This window comes from Colobus angolensis, unplaced genomic scaffold (assembly GCF_000951035.1).
Source record: "Colobus angolensis palliatus isolate OR3802 unplaced genomic scaffold, Cang.pa_1.0 Scaffold9, whole genome shotgun sequence".
Classification (NCBI taxonomy): domain Eukaryota; kingdom Metazoa; phylum Chordata; class Mammalia; order Primates; family Cercopithecidae; genus Colobus; species Colobus angolensis.
The window spans coordinates 8,034,216-8,058,736 of NW_012122931.1; the positions used below are offsets into that span (position 1 = coordinate 8,034,216).

At 43.7% G+C, this 24,521-nt stretch overlaps 1 protein-coding gene across 1 annotated transcript in view; it reads right to left on the minus strand.

The window, feature by feature from the left end:
• Positions 1-24,521, minus strand: part of GARNL3 (GTPase activating Rap/RanGAP domain-like 3) — a 177,348-nt gene that overhangs the window by 145,628 nt on the left and 7,199 nt on the right. Inside the window, exon 2 of the mRNA XM_011931358.1 lies at positions 11,838-12,008. Within this exon, the coding sequence (XP_011786748.1) occupies positions 11,838-12,008 (171 nt within the window). The remainder of the gene's footprint in view (positions 1-11,837; positions 12,009-24,521) is intronic.

The following is a 24,521-nucleotide window of genomic DNA, read 5'->3' on the forward strand; positions in this document are numbered from 1 at the left end:
AGGCGTGAGAATTGGTAGATATTATTTGTATATTCTGAATACCAACCCTTTTTGGTTAACAAATTACCAACCTTTTTCTGTTACAACTTCCAGATAGTTGTTTTTCTCTTCAAATTTTGTTTCTGATATCTTTGATTAAGCATTAAGTTTTCAAATTCTAATGCAGACATTTTCAATCTTTTCCTTTATGGTCTTTGTTTTTCTGACTTAAGAAATCCTTCACTATCATGATTTCCTAAAGATAATCTCTATTGTTCCATGCAAAAGTTTTAAAGTTTGCTTTATAATTTTTTTCATCTAAATAAGTAAATGTCCAGTTCCTACCCTAGACCTCCTCAATCAGAATCTTCAGGAATGGGATCCAAGCACCTAAATTTTAAACCGAAATACATTTAATAGGTGATTCTGTTACAGTCACCCTAAGAGATGCTGATTAACTCATTTCCCACCCATTAGATGCCAATGAAAGGCATCTTCTCTACAAAATCCCAGGAAGCCATCTCGTCTCTGTTTCTTTCACTGGGTTAGAAGAGACTTCAGAGACTTCCAAGTCCAGAGACTTAAGGACCTTCTAGTGTCTAATCTTCTATCTGCGATTGTGAAGGCTTTACCAGATACTTGAAAAATAGCCATCCAGTGTCCACTTGCACACTCTCAGTGATAAGAAACACCCCCACAACCCAGGTCCTCCCTTCTTCCTGTTAAACAGCTTTTTTCTATATTGAGTTGAAATCCATCACACCTTTATCTCCACCAGCTGGTCCTACACCTACATCCTTCATCTTTTCTTAACTTCTTCACCAGCACTCCCACACCCCCAACCACCTGCCTAGTCTGGCACCACTCCCCGCTCAGCACTCCAGCCATACTGCCTTTCTCCTATTCCTTTCCATTTGCTGAGCTGCCCTTAGCTCCTAGAATGCCCCCTCCAAACTCCTCCTTCTTCCTGACTCTCCCTCCCAAACTAGGAATTACAAAGAGGGTATCTGATTAACACCCGCCTCCCCACCTATAATTTAAGCTTCACAATGGGTTCCCTGTTGGTTTTTTTCAGTACTGAGCCTAAACACCTAACATACTATCTGGTACAGACTTAGTACTTGGTAGGGTTTTGTTAAATGAAAGAGTGAATGAATGCAAGCAAGCCAGCCAGTCCTTTCGGGCCATATAAAACAAGTTAAAATCCCTTGTATAGGAAAGCCCTTCAAATATCTCAAATATCTGAGGAGAGCCATCATGTCCCCTCAGTTTTTTTTCCTCTGTAAAGCAGGCTGGGAGTAACAGGGGAGGGTGAGGCCAGCTATATTGGGGAAGTGTCTAAAGAAGGGACGGGGCAAATACACAGACCAGTTCATAACTTTCTGTAGGGTCAGGCCCATGAGACAATCCCTCGGCTCACAATTCCACTAACAGCTGAAGTGAACTGCCTTATACAGCATATTCATGAAATTTGTTTTTGAGTCAGACATAAAAATGCTATAAATATTGCCTCAGGTTCATCCAAAAAAATTTGTTTCAGGGGTTAATACGATGCTACTAATATAAGTGAACAAAGAAAATACTGTGGGAGCAATCATAGTGAATAAATTGTGACATAGCTCACTAGCTGTCAGTTCATGATGACATTCCCCATGTCTAGATATTGATGTTTCTCAATACATAGATAATGCAATTAAGAGGAACTGACTGACACCATAACGTTAAAAAATCAATCAGTTACAACTGTCAAAATTCATCCCACTGTATATTTAAGATATCTGCATTTTATTGCATGTAAATTATAGCTTAACAAAAAATTCCAAAACAAAGATCATATACAGAAAATACAGAACTCTGCACTTAAACTTTAAAAATATCTACATGTGTAAAGAAATTATATGTGTATAAATGTTGCTTGGTATCTACTTAGCCCTGTCTGACTCCACTAACTCACTGCCTGATCTTAGGCAATAAACATCGCCTTCATGGACCTCAGTTCCTACAACTATATAATGGGGTTTGATGGTTTGATTAATGAGTTAACTCAACAAATACTTATCATCATAGTGCCTTCCCATTGGATTTAATGAAAAAAGACATATGAAGCACTTACTGTGGTGTCCAGCTTACACAATAAATATTTGAATAAACAGGCTGTGTATCCATGCTTCTCATCAACAGAGAAGAAAAAAGCTCTCTGTAGACGGCTATGGGCAAACCAGAATTTGCTGTAGTCTACAATTTTCTTGCTTTAGGAACATAACCATCAGGGAAGAAAAACTTTTCCTCTACCCTCTTAAGTTTTCTCCCTGAGGCCTGCAAATTTAACTGGAAAAAGACAGATTGACAGGAGAAAAAGTATACAAGTTTTATGTTTAATTTTACATGCAGGGAAGTTCCACAGAAAACAAATAAAAATCCAAAAAGGCACTTACACTGGGGGGCTTATATACTATTTTGACAAAGGGTGATAAATTGTGGAGAGGTGACTAGACAAAGGAAAAAGGGTTTGGGGTTTCTAGGGCTGGTAACTTGTTAGAAGGTATACGTGGGGGAAACTAATGGTAGTTAAAGGTTATTTAGTAGCATGTGTCTCATCTCTATCTCCATCTCTGGTGATAAGCGTTGTTCTCCTCTTGGTGCAGGCAAGGGGAGGGGGCATCTTCACAAGGGGAAATTTATGCCCTGCTTTTAGGCAGATAGAAAAAGGGCAGAGAGTTCTTCCTGTGTCTGCTTTTTTTCAACTGCCTTCAGCTCAAAATAATCCTTCTGCCAAAGTGGTGTATTTTGGGGTGGCATATTCTGATCCCTTTCATTGCCAATACCAATATGTGAGAAATTCTTAGTCTCAAACATAAAAATAAATGCTGTGGAACTGACATGAATTTTGCATTAAGGGATTAGGGGGCATGGAGCTACTTTTCAAATGGTCTCCGTATTGTATTCCAAATTTCTGGACCAATTTAGGTCAACTCCATGTTATCTGTGCTCTGTTTTTCTTCAGACACATTCAGACCACGTAGTGGAAGAAAAGCAGCTTACTCTGTGCTTTTAAGGTCAAACTATATTTTTGAAAGATTTTCTAAAATGTTTACTTCACTAAGCTGCTCTGATTCTGAGATAGTCTCCTGAAAAAAAAAAAAACTATGAAATCAATGGTGATTGAGAATGATGAGGGAAGGGGGGATGTTCTTCACAGAAAGCAAAATAATAGATAAGCCAAACTTATGGAAACACAGGAAGCAAAAGTATTTGAACTAAGAACATTTAGTACTATAGGAGATGACAAGAAAACAACCAGCCTGTTTCTAAGGACAAAATTAGATTTATAAAAATGAGTGCTGGCTAAGGTGAATTTAGGGCAGGACAGCCCAAACAATTGCCTTCTGCCTCTTAAAAGCACTGATTAAAAATAGTAATACTATCTAATCCCTATTTATAGTGTGCCCTTATGGTGTGCTGTACTGTACTTTGAGATGAGGTTAGCACCAAAAATGGGCTACTGGTCCTTGAGGAATATGAAAGTTGAAAGAAGCGAAGACTGAAATAGTCAAAGGAATAGAATTCTTAGTAATGGCATAACCTCCTTGAGGAAAAATGATTACTTTTACCAGTTATTCCTGCAGGGGATGCTGAGCTCAACAGTGAGCACGGCATCCAGAAAAGGGCCAGGATGTCCTGGCAGGGAGTGAGACCATCCTCCTCCCTGTTCTTAGGGCACAAGGAGCAGCAACAAACGAGTTCTGTTCTGTGCTTGCAGTCTATGAGCAGCATCCTTAACTCTGTGTCACCTTGAACGGTGAAGATCCACATCCCTCTCCCTTCTACTCAATCCACCTCCCTCCCTGAAAATCGCGATCGTGCCTAAGTCTTCACATATTAGCTCTGTTCTAATGACTCTCCAAACCAAATCTCCAACTCGAATCTTTCTCCCCAACTGCAAACTCAGACTTCAAAATACTGGACATGGTTCCATGGATACCCCAGTAGCCCCCAAAATATCATGTGCCCCTAATCAGACTTACTGCCACTCCTGCATTCCTGACTCTGTTAGCAGAAGGCTGCCCTCTTGCCAGTCACTCAAGCTGCAAAGTTCAGAATCATCTCCCATGTCTTCTCTCACATCCCACATCGAATCAGTCACCAGGCCTCCTACTGCTCCCACCACCATGTTGCTTTTGAAACGTGTATGACTGTATCTATGTATTTGTGTTTTATTATTTAAAGAGATAACACATTCAGTTGGTTCAAAACTCAGAGTATACAAGACTGTACAGGAAAACATCTCCCTATCTTCTGCCTCCCAGCCCCCCATTTCCTCTCCCCACAGGCAACCTTTATTTTTTCTTGTGTAACTCCCAGAGGTATTGTATGTATTTTTTAAAAACAGAAATACAGGCCGGGCGCGGTGGCTCAAGCCTGTAATCCCAGCACTTTGGGAGGCCGAGGCGGGCGGATCACAAGGTCAGGAGATCGAGACCACAGTGAAACCCCGTCTCTACTAAAAAATACAAAAAACTAGCCGGGCGAGGTGGCGGGCGCCTGTAGTCCCAGCTACTCCGGAGGCTGAGGTAGGAGAATGGCATGAACCCGGGAGGCGGAGCTTGTAGTGAGCCGAGATCGCGCCACTGCACTCCAGCCCGGGAGACAGAGCGAGACTCCGTCTCAAAAAAAAAAAAAAAAACAGAAATACATCTTCCCCTTTCCCCCTTTTTTACACAAATGGTAGCACACTATACACAATCCTACTCCTTGTTCTTTTCATTTAATGTATCTCAGCAATCCTTCTAAATCAGTAACAAAGAAGTTCTTTTATTCTTTCTATTTTTTCGACGGAGTTTCATTCTTGTTGCCCAGGTTGGAGCCCAATAGCGTGATCTCGGCTCCCTACCACCTCTGCCTCCTGGGTTCAAGCGATTCTCCTGCCTCAGCCTCCTGAGTAGCTGGGATTACAGGCGTCCCCCACCACGTCTGGCTAATTTTTTGTATTTTTAGTAGAGACGGGTTTTCTCCATGTTGGCCAGGCTGGTATCGAACCGCTGAGCTCAGGTGATCTACCCACCTCGGCCTCCCAAAGGGCTGGGAATACAGGTGTGAGCCACTACACCTGGTCTCTTGTATTTTTTCTTATATTGAGTAGACATACCATATTTTACTTAACCAAGCCCCTAGTTAAAAGGTTTTCAACCTTTTCTATTACTAATGATGCTGCAATGCATAATCTTTTTTTTAAATTTTTATATTTTTTTTTTTTTTTTTTTTGAGAGGGAGTCTGGCTCTGTCGCCCAGGCTGGAGTGCTGTGGCTGGATCTCAGCTCACTGCAAGCTCCGCCTCCCGGGTTCATGCCATTCTCCTACCTCAGCCTCCGGAGTAGCTGGGACTACAGGCGCCCGCCACCTCGCCCGGCTAGTTTTTTGTATTTTTTAGTAGAGACGGGGTTTCACCGTGTTAGCCGGGATGGTTTCGATCTCCTGACCTCGTGATCCGCCCGTCTCGGCCTCCCAAAGTGCTGGGATTACAGGCTTGAGCCACCGCGCCCGGCCAAATTTTTATATATTTTTTAAGACAAGTTCTCACTCTATCACCCAGGCAGAAGTGCAGTGACAAAATCACGGCTCATTGCAGCCTCAACTTCCCAGGCTCAGGTGATCCTCCTACCTCAGCCTCCCAGGTAGCTGAGACCACAGGCACACACCACCATGCCCGGCTAATTTTCCTGCATCTTTGGTAGAGATGGGGTTTCATCATGTTGCCCAGGCTGGTCTTGAACTCCTGGGCTCAAGTGATCCACCCACCTCAGCCTCCCAAAGTGCTGAGATTACAGGTGTGAGCCACTGCACCTGGACCATAATCTTGTATATGCCATTTTGCACATGAGCATACTTGTAGAATTCCACCCTGTCATAGTTTCTTGTCCCTTCTCCCTTTACCATTTTTACTTTCTTTAATTTAGCTCAGACCTTCACCACTGCTGAGGTCTTCTAACTGGCATCTCTACTCTAGTACCCTTAACTTACACGCAACAAATAGTAAGCACTTTCTACATGCCAGGTACTCTATTAAGACAGGGAAGAAAAAGGGAATAAAAAAGAAAACCCAGCCCCAGCCCAAAAATCCTCACCTGTCTTGTAGTTGTTGGAGCTTTGGGAACTTATTAATAAACCAACCCTTTCTTGTCTTTATGAAATTAGTTGGGAATTAGTGACAGGAGTCAGGCAAATGCAAAACAAAATACCGGCCAGGCGCAGTGGCTCATTCCTGTAATCCAAGCACTTTGGGAGGCTAAGGCAGGCAGATCTCTTTGAGTTCAGGAGTTCAAGACCAGCCCGGGCAACATGGCGAAACCATGTCTCTATCAAAAATACAAAAACATTAACTGGGCATGGTAGCATGCACCTGTGGTCCTAGCTACTCAGGAGGCTGAGGTGGGAGGATCACTTGAGCCCAGGAAGTGGAGGTTGCAGTGAACTGAGATCACACCACTGCACTCCAGCTTGGACAATGGAGTGAGACCCTGTCTCAAAAAAAGAAAAAAAAAAAAAGAAAAGAAAAGAAAAAAGAAAAAGAAAATAAGAAATTTCCTTGCTGTCAGTGGTCAGTGTTTCATTGGCAAACAAAGCTGAGTCCAAAAGCCAAATGAGCTTCCTACTACTTCCCACAAGTTTAGACCCTGGGGCAACCCTCCTGTGGGACAGTCTGATCTGCAGAGAGGCAGACACCTGCCAGGTCGGCTGCAAGGGAAATAGTTTCAGGACTGTCAAGCTCCAACAGGGGAATGGAAACAGATGGGCCCCCAGGCCTACCCACACAGAAACAGGAGGCGAGGTAACATACAAGCTCTGTGGGCAACCAGATCCCAAAAGGGAGAGAGGAAAGGGGGCAGGGGACGAGTCAGCCGCCCTTCCTTCCAACCTGTCTCTTCCACGGGAGTAAAGCAGAAGTTTCTTACGGAAACATAAGGGCAGGGGAACAGAATTCCTCCTAACAGTAAACTAAAAGCTACTTTCTGGCACTTGTTTTAAAACACAGTAGCTCTACACTTAGGAACAAACTAGGTATTTCAAAGCTTTTGAAAGCTATTAAAAAGGGTCTAAATACAAACTTCGCACATTTTCACTTATTTGTAGAACTAAATATTAAAATAATTGAACTCACGGAGATAGAGAGTAGGAGGAGGGCTACCAGAGATTGGGAAGGGTAGTAGGGGACAGGGGCTAGTGGGAAGCGTTAATTACTGCGTACAAAAAAATGCAAAGGATGAGTAAGACCTAGTATTTGCTAGCACAACAAGGTGACTGTAGTAAAAAATAATTTAATCATACATTTTTAAATAACTAAAAGATTATAATTGGGTTATTTGTAACACAAAGAATAAATGCTTAAGGCGAGGGATATCCCAATTACTCTGATGTGATTACAACACATTGCATAACTGTATCAAAATATCTCATGTAGCTCATAAATATATACACCTACTATGTACCCACAAAAACTAAAAATAATAAAAAATAAAATTAAAAACATATCGAAATAACAAAATTGCCTAATATTTGCATAATGCCTTGGTGACAAACTCAAACACATGGCAACTTTGCTCAAAAGATCAAAAAGTAAACTATAGACAGTTAGAGACAGGGAGGCTGGCAGGCAGCAAGAAGCATGGGGAAAGAGAAAATAGGAGGTGAAGGAATAGAAGATAACGATCTGACTTAACAGCATTGAGGCCCTGGATCTAATCAGCCCTGAAGCCAGATCTGTCTCTTTTCTTAGTTTGGGTTCCATGAACCCATACATTCTCTTTTTGGCCTAAGCTAATTTGAGTTGGGTTCCTGTCACTTACAACCAACAAGCCCCTCACTAGTCCAGCCCGTAACTGGGCTCTTTAGTATACACAACAGTGAAACTAATTTTCTAAAGCAGACATCAAACCACCACTTGCCTGTCTCAAAAGCCATTCAGCACCTCCCAACGACCCCAGGATTCAGTACAACATCTTGCACAATATGTCCCTCAATTTGACTTTCCAGACTTTCACTACTTCACCACACAAGAGGCAAACTAGGACAGCTGTTATTTCTCAAAAGTGTGCTGAAAGAGTGTCCCTGCTTTGTGCCTTTGCCAAGTCAATCTCGCCATCTAGAATCCTCTCCTCCCCAATCCCTGCCTATTAAAATTGATGCAAAAAAAAAAAGGAAAGAAGAAAGGTCTACTCCTTTCTCAAGGTCCATTTGACCTTCTCTCCAAGAAGACTTTCCTAAGTGCCTCCTGTTCCCAAAGATGTTACTGTATCCTTCTTCAGCCGTGACTGCAATTTTTTTTTTTTTGAGACAGAGTCTTACTCTGCTGCCCAGGCTGGAGGGCTGTGATGCAATCTTGGCTCACTGCAACCTCCACCTCCTGGGCTAAAGTGATTCTCCTGCCTCAGCCTCCCAAGCAGCTGGGATTACAGGCACATGTCACCCCACCTGGCTGATTTTTTGTATTTTTAGTAGAGACGGGGTTTCACCTTGTTGGCCAGCCTGGTGTCAAACTCCTGACCTCAGGTGATCCACCCACCTTGGCCTCTCAAATTGCTGGGATTAAGGGCATGAGCCACCGCGTCTGGCCCCTGATGTCATTTTCTACATGACCTTTGCTTTATTCTATCTTATATTTTGTGCTTTCTCATCTCAGTGCCCTCTTATTAATGACAACACCAACTACTCAGCCCCCTGAGTTGAAGCTCTGAGCCTCACTTCCTCACCCCACAACCCATACGCTTACCAGATCCATTCTAATCTTTCTCAAAATACTTCCCAAATCAATCCCATCATTCCTGTTCATCAGAACTCTTAACCTTCATATCTGCTGCTCTGATAGGTCTCCCTGCCACCAGCCTCATCCTACTGAAATCCAGTTGCCTACTGACGCCAATTATCTTTCCAAATCTGAGCATGCTAAGGCCTCGTCTAGAGAGTCAAGACCAATGGCTCCCACTCCCCAGTGGGTTGATTTCTGTCTCCCTTCACAGGTTCATTGCCCACCACTCCCTAAGAAGCACCAACTTCAAAGTACGTCTTTGTGGTCCTGTGGTATCTACTGTAAGACCTTACTCGGTGCTTGGTCAACTTCATTGGTGTTCAGCACTGGACTGCTGTTACATACTTCACTGGACAGCACCGAGAAGCCCTGTGGACGCTGCCATCCCATAAATAATTTTCTCCTGATTGCACGCCTGAGTGCACTGAGGTTAAGAGATGGGCACTGGACCAGACAGACCGAAGTCCAGTCCTTGTTCTGTCACTTCCAAGCTGTGCGTCCCAGAAAAGGCTGGGCCTCCGCACCCTTACCTGTAAAGTGGAGATAACAACACCTATCTCATTGGGGTTTTGTGAACAAATGAGAAAATGCATTTAGGATGCTTGGGCAAGGTGCCTGGTACACAGGTGATCGATAAATATTTGTTCAATGAAGGAGTTAATGAATAGGCAGCCCACAAAATGGTAGTGGTTCTTAAAGACACATCTTTCCAGGGAACCCAATCTCTGGCTGCTTGGAATTTGGTTTCAAGTCCGGCCCCTAAATCTGGGGTCCAGAGCAAGGCCTCACTCCACCCATTCCTACATGTAGCTGGGTGACATCAGCGGGTGAGGCCACTCAAGTCCAGAATCTGCTGCTGGGCTCCTTCCTAAGGACCGAGGTGTGCACACTACCTGGTCCTGCCGCAGTCTCGCAGCCCCCACCACCATGCGCGTGGCAGCTTTGCCGTCCCTCCGGCCGCCAATCACCACGGCTCGGTCCCACCCCTAATCGGATTCACCAATAGAGCCGGAAGGCGGCCCCTCGGGATGCTTCCGCTGTGCTCATAGGCTCTCCAGTGGTCCTGCCCGCCCCTGCTGCAAGTCATCCGCGCGGTGCACTGTGGCCCTTGAAGTCTGGAAAGGGGGCAGCGCGTGCAAGTTCCACTGCGGGGACAAGCTCCACTGCGGAGACTTTAACCCTTGCCCCGAGCTGCAGCGCTGAGGGTCCTGGGGTTACCTCCAAGCCCCCCAGACACAAATTCCTTCTCCTAATTAGTGATAAAGAGGGAAGACAGGCTACCCACCCGCCCCACCTTTGGAGCTGATGCCCTGGGTTCCCTCCCTTCCTCTGCAGTGCGCTGGGGCCACCGAGGACCCGCGAGACTACCGGGTCCATCTTGCTCAGATAATTCAGTATCGCCTGAAATTTGAAATTACCATTTCAGATCAAGGAGACATTCAATTATCTTATTCACCTGAGAGGCAGTTTCTGGAAGGTGCGGAAGCTCTGAAAAGCCAACAGTGACTCCTGGCTTCGCTAGTTTTCCTTAAGAATCCACCACAGAACTGACCATCACGATTTTATCTAAACAATGTGACCCGTTTACATTCCAAACTGCATCACTTCTTCAGTGCATGAAAGCTGTCAATGGTGCCCCTGAGTTAGGCATATAAGGTGCTTCATAATTCTTTTGTGTTCACTTATTTGTGGTTACATTTCTTAAAAGCAGCGTTTCTTAACGTCTACTACACCGTGAGAATCACCTGGGGAGCTTTGTAAAAATGCGAGTTCTTGTGTCCCATCCTAGACCTCAGAATTTTGGAGGGGCAGGGGGGACTTCTATGTTTTTAAAGCTACCCTGGGTAATTTGCACATGCAGCCGGGGTTAAGAACTATTGGTTTACTGTCTATCAACACAGCCTCATGCATGTGAGCCTTTGCTTTGTGGCATCCTCGGTTTAAAGAACTCTTCCTCCCTCTCTCTTGCCTGATCAGTGCTCATTCTACAAGGCCAAGTTCAACTGTTACCCCTTCTCTTCCCTGTCCTCCAGCAGGTGATGGTTTCCTTTAGTACGTTATTCACGCTGCTTCTCCAGCATCACTGTTGTGACCTGGTGACTTGTCTGTCTCCCTGGTTAAGTAGGGAGTTCCTTGAGGGCAGACAAAGTATCTTCCTTCATCCACTTCAGATCCACTGAATCAGAATCTCAAGGGGCAGGTCTCAAGCATAAATGATTTTTAAAGTCCCATTGGTGATCCATGTCCCCATCTAGGAACTTGCTTCACAAAAGCACTGGGTATAGTAAGTAAGCATACAAGTATCTGTTGCATTGAACTGATGAAGCATCTCGTTTGTTTTGAAGTCAATCATGTTGTTGCATCTGGCTGCCTTTGATTCCCCCTGGAAAGCTAAGAACCCCTCTCTTGTAGTATCATCTTTATTCATTTATCCGAGTATTATCATATACCATAACAAAGGCCTGGGGATTCAGGAGTAAATATTAAAATATATATATATCTCTATATATAAACACAGTTACCACCCTATAGGCCTTAGAGTCTACTGATGTATTGTCTATTCTAGGTATTAAAATTTATTTTGTATTACATTGGAATGTTTTTGCTTCCATATACTATTTATATTCAAAGGTAGGTAAAATGTCTTATTCTCTAATATCTCCAGTAGGTTGCTGACACATAGAAGGCATCCTGTAAATGTTTATTGAATCAAGGCAGCACATTTCATAGAGCTTATTACAATTTGTTAGTATTTATTTGTGTGATTATTTGACTAATGGCTGTCTGTCCCATACGCTGCAAGCCCACTGATGACAAGAACTGAATCTATTTTGCTCATAATGTCTGACACAGGACCTGGATGGAGTAGGTGCTCAATGAATATTACTAAATACACAAATAAGAACAGAAATGCAGTCTCCCAACCAAACATCCACTCCTCTCTCCCTCCCAACTATCCCCCCAAAAGTAAAAAGTCTGTTCTTCCTAAACATTAAGGGATTTCAAGCTATAGTGAACATAAGCCCAAACTGAGATGATGCTTCTTTTACTTACTTACAGGTTGACCTGGGACTCTAGTTCAGGGTCTTTCGTTGGCCATGTCTGAAGGGGCTGGATGCCGAAGGAGAGAGACGACTTTGCTTTCCATAGAATGGTTTGTGCCATCTGACTCCCACAGGGCCCCTTCATTAATGGGTCCATCAGTGGGCCTGGAGGCTGGGCTGCTGTCCTGAACCAGAAGAGTTAGGAAAGGCACTGAGACAGAGAAGAACGGCAGGCCAATCCCTGGCCTGCTTTACCCTCCTCCCGAAGGGCCGCCCCACTGGTAAGCAAGGAGGAGGGCGACACTGAAGCACCCTCAAGACCCAGGGGCCCCATCAAGACCGCATGTGACTTTACTGCATCAAGGAAGGCATTGGGCCATGGAACCATCCAAGTCCTGTTACATCCCGCAGCAATCAGTTAAGTCAGTGGAGTGTAAAGTAAAAGGAGGCCCAGTGAGCATTTGAATAATCGCAAACTGTTTAGAGAAAGGCAGCATGAATTTGGTAAGGGAAGCTATGTCTAGAATGCTTTTGGAGAATCACTGGTGGTAGGACCTCATGGCCATCACTGGGGTAGTCCAGGAGCACTTGGTTTAGCTCCTAATTGAAAAATCCAAGAAAAGCCATAAAAAGGGCCTAGACTGGCAACAACACTGGAGACAAGGACCAAAGCCCACCGTTCAAGAGTAATAGCATATAGTATATATAAGCAGTAAACGCTTGCTGAATTAATAAATGGCTTGTTTATAGGAACAAACTGAGAAATGCATTCTTGAGATGTGTCTGCTCCTTTCTCCGATGATGCATCAAGGAAGGTGGAAAAGGCAGATGTGGGATGATGGGGCTACTTTGTTAGGAAATGTAGGCATCGTGCTCTTTCTGGCTGGAATTATTTTCTGAGCCAATTAGCAGGGCTCTTCATTCATCTATACCTCACCTGACAGACAGACAAGCCAGAAAAATCCAATTACTTGGAAATGGAAAAATAAAAAGCAATCTTATATAATACCTTGGTCAAGGGGACTGTTTATAATGTCTTTTTAAGAAACATGTGACATCTCTGGATCTCTGGCTGGAGTCACAAGGGAAGGAAGGAGGCAGGCAGGGAGGGAGGGAGGGAAAGGAAGGAAGGAAGGAAGGGAAGGAGGGAGGGAGGGAGGGAGGGAAAAAAATGGCCTAATGGCTCAGAAAGGTTTTACGCATGAGAAGGGAGTGCTGTGAGGCTGGAGACCAAGAAGAGCGACTCCACACAAGTTGGGGCTTTGGAATCAGACAAGCACTGGCCACTCTGACGGTTCTATAGTGGTGCCAATTAGACCCAAGGCTGCAGGCATATTAAAAAACAAACAACAACAAAAAACCAGGCCGGTCATGGTGGCTCACACCTGTAATCCTAGCTATCTGGGAGGCTGAGGCAAAGGAATCACTTGAACCCAGGAGGTAGAGGTTGCAGTGAGCCGAGATCGCGCCCCTGCACTATAGCCTGGGTGACAGAGTGAGACTGTCTCAAACAAAACAAAACAACCTCAAAAAAGTCACTCTAATGACCTGTGCCTAATGCAGGAAGGGCTCAAGACTCACATAACCTCCTACCTATCCCCTTTGTCTTCTCTCTTGCCAGGTCTCTCTGGTATTCCTCTTATAAATGATGACCTGGCTTCCCCGATTGCCTTTCCTGGGCCCAAGAGGCCACATGCTGCATACCTGACCCAGACTTCTAGGTAATCACCGTAGGCTGGCTTCAGGCCACTTATCTTGGCAGCAACTAGACATCAAAGGCTCAAGTCACCCACTTATGACAAAGCACAAGAAACCAGGGTTCTGTTATGTTATCAGTTGTTCTTTACCCAAAGGAACCTCCAGTCTTCTAGAACCCAGTGTCACTAGAGTTTACGGCTACCTTAATGATATAGCAACAAATAAATAACAAATCAGGGCTTCGGGATGAGAGACATTTTCTTTTTTCTTTCTTTTGAACCTTCCAGATTTATTTCAGTTACAAAGATAATACTTGTATGCAAAAGATTTATGAAGCAGTGCCCTCAAAAGATACCATTAAGGGAGTGGAGGAAGCAGGACAGGGAACGAGAAGAAACCCAGTGAGACTTCAGTTTCAGGCAGAGCCCTGTGGAGGAACAGCTTCCATGTGACTGATGCTGTGCTATCCAACTAGCATCAATAGTGGTAGCCACTAGCCACTATTGAGCAACTGAAATGGGGGCATCCCAGGTAAAGTGTGTTACACACTGGGTTTTGAAGACTTAGTACAAATAAAAATGAATATAAAACAGCTCATTAATTTTTCACACTGATTACATGTTGAATGATATAAATACATTGTTAGAATGATTTTTTTTAATTAAAAAAATTTTTTTTGAGGCAGGGTCTCACTCTGCCACCCAGGGTGGAGTGCAGTGAAATGATCAAAACTCACTATAGCTTTGACTTCCCAGGCTCAGGAGATATTCCTGCCTCAACCTCCCAAGTAGCTGGGACCACAGGTGTGCACCATCACACCTGGCTAATTTTTTAAAACATTATTTGTATAGACATGGGTCTCCCTATGTTGCCCACAGTGGTCTGAAACTCCTCAGCTCAAGTGATCCTCCCACCTCGACTTCCCAAAGTGTTGGGATTACAAGCATGAGTGCCATGCCTAGCCCCTTATTAAAACGAATTTTAATGTGGCTACTAGAAAATGTAAAATCACATATGTAGCTTGCTTTATATTTTGGACACTGATGCTTAAGGTAACTGACATCTCAGAGTTGTCCCCACCTGAGACAAGGGGCAAAGCTTCCATTTCCTGCAGCCTCAGTCACTGGCTGAGGGCCGCAGGGTGGGAGTGAGGATGCGGTGATGTAAAGGCCCAAGTGAATCCTTCAAGCTGTCTACACATGTGGGATGCAGGGGTGCAAAGGCAGTTCACCTGCGAGCACCATTGTGAGTGCTGGAGGTGCATGGAACTCAGGACGGGAAAAAGAGCACAGATCTGTGCAGTAAAGGGACCTGAGGGCATCTAAGGGGACTGACTGACGAGGTCCATGACACCTCCCACCCCACTCCCCTTCCTCTTCAGTAGCTCCCTACCACTTCAGTAGTTTGGCTTCCTACCACTCTTTTCTCTATCTGCAAACTTTTATGCAATATATATGCTTGGACTATACAATGTTCTGTGACTTGCTTGTCTTTCTAAACTAGAGGTCTTATACATCTTTCTATATCAGTAAATATACACGCATCCTTAATTTGGAATGTTACAGAATGAGACATCCTTATACATTGTTTACATTCTTTTAGCTTTTTAATCTTTAAATACTAAGATGATTTAATTATCTTACCATGTTCTTTTCTAGCCCTTTAATCTTTAAGATTTTATTAAAAATTTAAAAGCCTAGCTCTTTTAAACCTCTTCTCTCATGTAATGTTATCTTTTTGCCATACTTTCCTCTTAGAGTTCTTTTTTTGCACTTTCATCTAATTCTCTGACTTCTGAAACTGTTCAGATTTTGTCTCATCACTGTTAATTTTAATCCATTTACTCATTTCTTTTATCTTTTCTTGTCCTAACTTTCTAATTTTAAAAAGTATGTTCCTCTTAACCTTCTGACATATTTTACCTTTATCTTCTCACTATTTAAAATATATAGCAGTTGAAGAACTTCTTGGAAAGAAGTGGAGTACCATTTGCATAATAACTCCTTGGCACTCTTGGAAAAAAGCAAAAAATAGCTCAATATATAAAGACAACTTATTGAAACAAGAGAGTGGCCAAACTCCACGCTAGAACTCTGAGATCTGCTACATATGATTAAGTGTAGACAAACTGAAAGAGATCACTGAGAGCCTGTACTTCTCCTGCAATGTGAGGGAAATGACCTGGTGTGTCCTGAAGTCCTGGCCAGGCTTGATTTGGAGGGGTGAGGACTGGCAGCAAGGGTGGGATGGGGCAGAGGGTATCCTCTTCTTTTTGTTTTTTCACTGGCCCAGCTTTCTAATGAGAAAGGGTGACCTTCTGAGGACAAGCTGAAGAAGAGAAGGATAAGTATGTCTTAGGAGCCACTTAGATCTCTTGAAAGATATTAACCAAAAATACACATGAACTTGCCCAAAGAAAGGCCACAAGTCAGAGGAAATCACACTGACCCACCCAGACCCTCTGTAGAGGCAAGACCCTCTTTGGGGTAAAGGCTGGAAATTCAAGGGAAGCCCTGCCAGGGGGGTCAGATACAGCACTGATGGGAAAATGGGGGACTGGTAAGAAGAGGTGGCACATTCCTACTGCCTCTGTACCTTGCCTGCTTCCTGAGGCCAGACCTCAAGCTCAGGTTCTAAAAGAAAAGATCCAACCATTGCTCCGATAGAGTGGGAGGCAGTTGAGGTGGTTCCATGCACATTATTAGTGGGTGCACGACCCAGGAGAGCTGCTTCTAGTCAAAGATGAACATGCAAGACTACCGAGCACAGGACCTGTGAGAAACGGCGGCACTGGGCAGATGCAGAGTACAGATCAGGAGGTTGCCACAGGGAGCAGATGAAAAATAAGATACCAAGAGAACACAGCTTCTCTCAAAACGTCAAATATTTATAGGCAGATTTCACAAGGCTCTAGGATAAATATCTCAGAATAAGGTAGGGAAAAGGATGATTCAGTGTGGAGGTGCTTTCTAGGGGCAGTGGACCTGTAGGAGAGGACATGGGGGTATCCCCAAGCAGCTCTCCTGTGGAAAATGTTTTTGTATGTATGTGGTTTCCTGTTTGATAGAGGACAGCTCTGAGAAGCAGACAGTTTACAGTTTTCCCCTCCTATCTTGTGACTCCCGAGCCCTAGGTGTGCCTTGAGTCTTAGTACTGTGAGTCCAAAGGGATGGGGGCAGAGAGAAACACAGCCTATTTCACAGTTAGGCCTCTCCTCAAGGCCACAAAGAAGTAACAGCAGTCTAGAGAACTTGTCTGGGAGCTCCAGATTCGGTCCCCCTAGCTGTGGCAGCCACAGCCAAGCCTGATGAGGCCTAATTTATGAAGCCTCAAAGAGACCACACTTTGGGAGGCTAAGGTAGGCGGATCACGAGGTCAGGAGTTCGAGACCAGCCTGGCCAACATGGCGAAACCCCGTCTCTACTAAAGATAGAAAAAATTAGCCAGGCATGGTGGCATGAGCCTGTAATCCCAGCTACTCGGGAGGCTGAGGCAGGAGAATCACTTTCTGGGAGGCAGAAGTTGCAGTGAGCTGAGATCATACCATTAAGCAGTCTAGCCTGGGTGACAGGGTGAGACTCCATCCTCAAAAAAAAAAAAAAAAAAAAGACCATGGAAGAACATAACTATGCCCAAGAGGCATCTCAAATGCTAGTAGGGAGACCCCCTGAATGTAGCACAACAGCAAAAAGGACAAGATCTCAGTTTTGGCTCCTTCAACTTGGCAGCCACTTCACCACCCTGATCACTGACCTTCAGCCATATCCCACAGGGAACACGGGAAGCTTCAGGGAGCTACACCCACTCAATTGCACCCTTAGTCTTAAACACGCCTTGTTCTGACTGTTCACTGAAAACTCCCTTGACCCAGGTATAAATCATCATTCTTGCAGGTCTTCAAACCAATATCAGCTTTTGAGGTTGGAGTGATGCAGCCACCAAGTAAGCAGCAACCCCTACAGAGCTGGCACAATGGGAGGCTACAGTGAGCAGTCGGCTGTCAGTAGATGAATCAGGAGTGGACACCAGATTCCCTGTCGCCAAATCTAAACTGGCCCCCTCCCACACGCACTCCTTATATGCTATAACCTCCTACTCCATAGCCCTCATCACTGTCGGAAGTCATCCTAGTTATGCATTTGTTTACTGGGACATGGTCTATCTCCCTCCACTAGAATGTCAGCTCCATGAGGGGGCAGGAACCTCATCTGTTTTGTTCACGGTGTATCCCAAGCACTTAGCGCATAGCGGTCTCCACAAATAGCTGCTGAATGAATACATGACTATGTGAATGCCAAAAGCATTAGAAAGATATTCATCTAGTGTAGGAAGAACGTGTCAGGTTGATCTGGCCTTTCTTGAATGAGGTCACTGCTGGCTTCAGTCAGGCGGATAGGAAACCTGCTCCACTGCTTTACCAGTCTCCAACAGGCAGCTGCTTTGCGAGGACTGTGACAAGTGCACAGGAGCAAAGACAATCCATCTGCAAAACATCAACCCAGGCTTGATCTATGGAACTGACACTAGGGAATACTTAGTGGCTGGCAGTGCTTCTAGAGACACTTTTCTCTCAGGTCATAAAATGCAAGACAGATATTTATGTCCTTACTGCTACTTGTGCTGAAACTATGCAATCACTGACACTTATGGTTGGAAAGTCTACCTCAAGCACCCAGCTGAGACTGGATTGCCCATTTTTACCTCTTCACCCAATAAGATGGTTCCTACATGGGCGTGCCAGCTATGCAACAGCACACCCATGTACAGGGAACTTTTGGCTAGTGTGTGACCAACTTTCCATCAATATGTCTTATTTATTTTTGTTATGATTGGAGAAAAATACTGTCTGTGGCAGATTCTGTGGAATGACTTGCTCAATACCCACTTCAGTCCCCTTCCATTGTGCAGAAGTTGGAAAGCTAAAACTTAAATGTCCTCAACTCCTTTGCAGTTAGAGTTCTGGATGTGATTTAGATTCCACAAGTCAGATGCACTCATGAGAGACTCTGACTTGGAACTGAGCCAGTGGTGCAAAGGAGAAGATGAAAGCATCGTTTTGGTTTTGCAGACAGTGACAGGGGTATCATGGTTCTAGAGTCAGCAGCTTCTTGATTCTCCAGCTTTCTGAAGTAGCAGTGGTGGCTCTGGGGATCCAGGCAGAGTCGGCAGCATGGGTCTGTAGTTAAGTCAAGGTGCCAGGAGCTCCTTGCTTCTTGATTGATCAGCTTCTTGACATGATGTGGCAGCTTCCTTTCCTGAAGACAGCAGAGCAGAGTGGTCCTGGGAGCTCAGACTGCAGTCAGCTCTCCAGCCGTTCCAACAAACTTCTACACTCTTCATTCCCTTGATCAGTACAACAGCCCTTTCCGCTTATATTGGGTAGAGTGGATTCTGTTGTCTGCAACAGATTACTGACTGATATGCCTTTTATAGTGTCTGTCAGATTGGATTGTGAGCTTAACAGTTTAAATGACCCTGTGCAGACTGTAGAGTAGGACACAAATTTCTTCTTCTGGAGGAAGCACTTCCAGTGGGCAACAAAAAGAGACTGCATATTTTTACTGAAATATGTAGGAATGTTGTCTTTAGAACAAGAGAGCCTGCTCAAAGCACTAGGTATTTCTGCTCAAGCAGCAAAGAAGTGTTGAGGAACAACCAAAAGAATAGCACACTAGGGTCGTGTGGAGGCTCACACCTGTAATCCCAGCACTTTGGGAGGCTGAAGCAGGGTGAACTGAGGCCAGGAGTTCGAGACCAGCAAGGGCAACATAGTGAGACCTTGTCTACAAAAAGTTTAGTCCTAGTTACTCAGGAGGCTGAGGTGGGAGGATCAAGTGAGAGTATCACTTGAGCCCAGAAGTTCGAAGTTACAGGAGCTATGATCACGCCACTGTGCTCCAGACTGTCTGGTCTGAGACAATAGATCTAGACACCCTGTTTCTAACAGCACGCTAATTGAGGATACTTCTGAGGCCACTGCTACACTGGAGTGTGATTGTGCTATCACTGTTGCTGACCTGCTTAGCATTGTTTTGAGTCTTTTCAAGTTTGTTACCAAAAATTATATTCGTAAGTGTGCAGAAAACATAAAATAGTTGAGAAATACTAGTCTAACTTATAGATGCTTTGACATTTCTGACAATAACATTTTTTACTGCACCTTATAGTAAGCCATCCTAGCTTGGGGCAGAACTGCAGGAATGTACTTTCAGGTACTGAGTCCATCCAGTTTTAATATACCTCATACCCCCTGTGATTTCAGGTCTAGCCATATGCTAGTGCCATATGCTGAGTGGGCCTAATGTCTTTGTAAATGAAACCCTGTCAACTGTGGTAAGGCAGCTGTCATATCCTCCATGAATTTCCTTTTTCATGGAAAACACTATTCTCCCATATTGATTTTTTCCCTTTTTGGATCACTTCTATCAGATATAAACATCATTATAAAACTAGAGCTAAAAAACCCAAACAAAAACAAATGTTCAACTCACACTCCCTCCACCTGTGCGAAGAGTTGACTATATGCGTTGTTTCCAATCATCTCCTCTCATTATCTCTTGAAGCCAGTCCAGTGAGATTTTCACCCTCACTGTTCCAAAGAAACAGTTTTGTCAAAGGCCACCAATGGACCAATGATGCTAAACCCAGTGGTCAACTCTTAGTTCTTCATTTTGTTTGACCTATCGACATATGACACAGAAAATCATTCCCTCTGGTTTTCTTTTTTTCTTTTTTTTTTTTTTTTTTTTTTTTGAGACGGAGTCTCGCTCTGTCGCCCGGGCTGGAGTGCAGTGGCCGGATCTCAGCTCACTGCAAGCTCCGCCTCCCGGGTTTACGCCATTCTCCTGCCTCAGCCTCCCAAGTAGCTGGGACTACAGGCGCCCGCCACCTCGCCCGGCTAGTTTTTTGTATTTTTTTTTTAGTAGAGACGGGGTTTCACAGTGTTAGCCAGGATGGTCTCGATCTCCTGACCTCGTGATCCGCCCGTCTCGGCCTCCCAAAGTGCTGGGATTACAGGCTTGAGCCACCGCGCCCGGCCTGGTTTTCTTAAAAAACAAAATAAAACAGAAACACTATGAGAATCTTATTTCTCCCAAATAAAAAATGTCAATCACATTATGTATCTATGACACAATGGTTTCACGTTCAGGTCTCAAGTCTACATTTCACTTGGGATTTATATGAACAGTTAATCAAAGTCTACCAAATCACAGGTTACCTTTCCTGACTAATAAAGTTTCTATAGTGATTCTCTTTCCTAACATCTCCTGATATTCCTTTTTTCCACCAAATGTTTACGTTTCCCTATTTCACTGTGATTCACAGTCACATTAAAGAACAAAGCTAAACAAAACAAAAACTCTGGTGCATTCTTTCAAACATTTCCTACCTGAAGATCCATATCTGCTCTGTCCTAAGGCAGCCACCAACCACAGGTGGCTATTCAGCACTTAAAATGTAGCTAGCCTGAAGTGAGATGTGCTATAAGTGTAAAATGCATACTAGATTTTGAAGACAGTATGGGAAAAAAGGAAACTTTCTCAATAATTTGGACACTAGAAAATTTTAAATTACATATGCAATTCTGTACCCTGGCTATTGCCAAAAGCTGCTTGTTTCTCTAGATTTAACACACATGAATATGCTAGGTATCTTTCCAAGTAGAAATACAAATTCACAGCAATCTTTCTAACAGATGATTCATATTATATTGATATATTTCTGAGGGACTTAAAACTTTTATAAGTGCTATGGTCTAATGTCTATGTCTCTCCAAAATTCATATGTTGAAACTTAATCCCCAATGTGATAGTATTAAGACGTGGGGCCTTTGGGAGGCGATTAGGACATGACGGCTCAGCTCTCATGAATATGTCCTTTGTGACCGTATAGCCGAATCCCAAGAGCTTATTCACCCCTTCTATCACATGAGGACACAAAAGGCGCTGTAACAGGCCCTTACCAGACACCAAATCTGTTGGCACCTGGATTTTGGACTTTATAGCCTCCAGAAGTGTGAACAATACATTTCTGTTGTTTGTAAATTACTCAGTGTAAAGGATTTTGTTTTAGCAGCCCAGATGGACTAGGGCAACAAGCAATCCTACAGTGAATATCCTTCTTTGTAAATCTCTTTGGGCAGTCACACCTCATTGCTAACTCATACTTGCTTACTGTCTTCTAAGATCCTAGCTCTAGAGACAACCAGATGTGGGATTTCTATTTTCCCACATCTCTACACTCTCTGCCTCTGTATATCCCTGCATGCTGCTGTAGAATTTCTCCTCCCAGAAAACCAGCCGTGAGTCTCACTGCAAAGGACAAATCTTTTATAATTTTCCTACAGCACTGTTTGTCAGACTTCATCTCTCTTAAGATCTTTAACTCTGGAAACCAGACAACCAAGCATAATCTCTCATATTAACATTCTAAAGCAAAACTAATTTGACTATTGTCTTCCTCCAAGAAAGGAAGCTGGTTTGCATTAATTTAAAATCTTAGTGAATAATAAAAGTTGTTTTTTTCTCTGCTCTTAGACAACAGACATAATATGAAAATTAATTTTCTTCTGCTGGCCCTAAAAGCCCATTATGTCAGACCAATACAAGACAGCTTTTAATAGTCTTTCCCAAGAAGACTGCTGTTTTTCCGAAAGAAAATTGACAGCAGCAGATTTATTTGTGATTAAATACTTAAGAGCCTGATACAAACAAAAAGAGTAATAATGTAACACAGAGGAATGAAGACTGTGAAAAAAGCTCACATTTTAAAATATCTGTTCACAAAACTACCTGAAGAAAAGAAAGTCTGGAAAACTACAAGAAAAACAAACTCTAAGAGTCCCAAGAAACATAAGGAAGAAGAAAAGGAGGCACCCCAATGCATAATGGATAACTGCTCTTTTCTGAACTTATCTTGGCCTGGAAAGCAATATTCAGGAACAAGAAAGCATTTGTCTTGGCACCGAATCTGTTCTCACAAGGCGTGGGTTCTATGCATTACTAATAAGGAAACCACCATGTACAGAGCAATATTTGGGAAAGTAGAAAATGTTTTCCATTTGTAATTCAAAATCATCTGTCTATGGTAGGGCTCTGCACCCACAGTGGCTAAATTTAGCAAGCATAATTTAACCACGTAACTAAGGCAGTCTTTTACAACAAAAACTAAAAAAAATACAGAAACCCCAATTCTGTGACCCTGGGTGGCATCTGGGTATCCATATTTTGGAAAAGCATCCCAGATATAATGACTTTTTTTCTGCCAACCCACTATCCATTCTCTTCTTCTGGTAATAGCACTGTGGTTTTCCTTTGAGAAATCGCTACCTCTTGGTCTCTGTGAATGGAAGATTTCAGCACGTGATCAGGCCCAGCCAATGAGCATGTTTCACCCCCTTCCAGCCAAAGCGATTGGTTCAAGGATGACAGTGGAACCCAAGAAAGCCAATGAATGTCAACTCAGGGACATATGCTAGAATTATTATTGTTATTGTTATTTTAAGAGACAGGGTTTCACTCTGTCACCCAGGCTGGAGTGCAGTGGCATGATCCTGGCTCACTGTAGCCTCAAGCTCCTACTCTAATGATCCTCTCATCTCAGGCCCCCTGAGTAGCTGCGACTACAGGCATGCAACACCATGCCCAACTAATTTTTATTTTACTTTTTATTTTCTTTTGAGACAAGGTCTTGCTCTGTCACCCAGGCCACAGTGCAGTGGTACATCATGACTCACTGAAACCTCGACTTCCTGGACTCAAAAATTTTGGGATTAAAGGCACAAGCCACCATGCCAAGTCATGTGCTAGAATTATTGAGAAAGCAGCCCTATATTTCTGCTGGGATCCTACATTGAAAGTAAATCTGGAGTAGTTAACTTTCTTTACTCAATGAGGAAAGGCCTTGAGAATAAAGTCAACCCAGAAGATGAAGACTACTAATGTCATTATTTAAGCACCTGGAGTCATCTTTTCCTAATGCTTGGTGTCTACCCCAGCATTTTGCAATTGTGGGAACCAATAACTCTCCTTTGCTTGTCATTCATAGCTTTTGACAATATTAAGAAAAAAATTAACTACTGGTAAGGCACTGATATCAGCCAATCAGGAAAGATGCTAATGCAGGCTGGGCATGATGCCTCATGCCTGTAATCCCAGTGTTTGGAGAGGCCAAGGTGGAAGGATCACTTGAGCCTAGGAGTCCAAGGCCAGCCTGGGCAATACAGGAAGACCTCATCTCTACAAAAAAAGTTAAAAATCAGCCAGGAGTAGTTGTGCATACCTGTAGTCCTAGCTACTCAGGAGGCCAAGGCAGGAGGATCAGTGAGCCCAGGAGTTCAAGGCTGCAGTGAGCTATGATCATGCCACTGTACTCCAGCCTGGGCAACAGAGTGAGACTCTGTCTCTTAAAAAGACAAAAAGAAAGGATGTTGATGCATTACTACTCCTGCTTCAGTAGCTGAAGGAGAAGGGTTCAACGGTGATTACAACTGGATAAGAGCCACCTGATGATTGAGGTTACACCTGGAATCAGCCTACGAACATTGGTACTGCAAGCGGCCATGAGAGCATCATGAGTGATGGGTGGTAAGAATAATGAGGCAAGCTTTGATTTCACTCTCAGGGAAAGATAATGCAACTGCTCAATACTAAAAAGGCTTGCTTTAGGAAGTGGTGGGCTCCTGGACCTTAGATGTAAGAAAGAGAAGCCGGATGATCAACTACAAAGGTTGCTGCAGGAAAGATTCTGGTGTTACTCAGAGGGTTGGTTTTCAAAGTACTGTATGCCCCTGGGCCAGCAGTATGGCATTACTTATGAGCTTGTTAAAAACACAGATTTATGGAACCCACTCGATGACCTTGTGAATCAGAACCTCTGGGGGTGGGGCCCAGACAACTGTGTTTTAAGAAGCCCTCCTCCTATGTATGCTCTGTTTGAGAACTGTATTAGCAATCTGACTCAGTTTCATGAGCCCCATTCCACAGATTCCGACTAAGCAG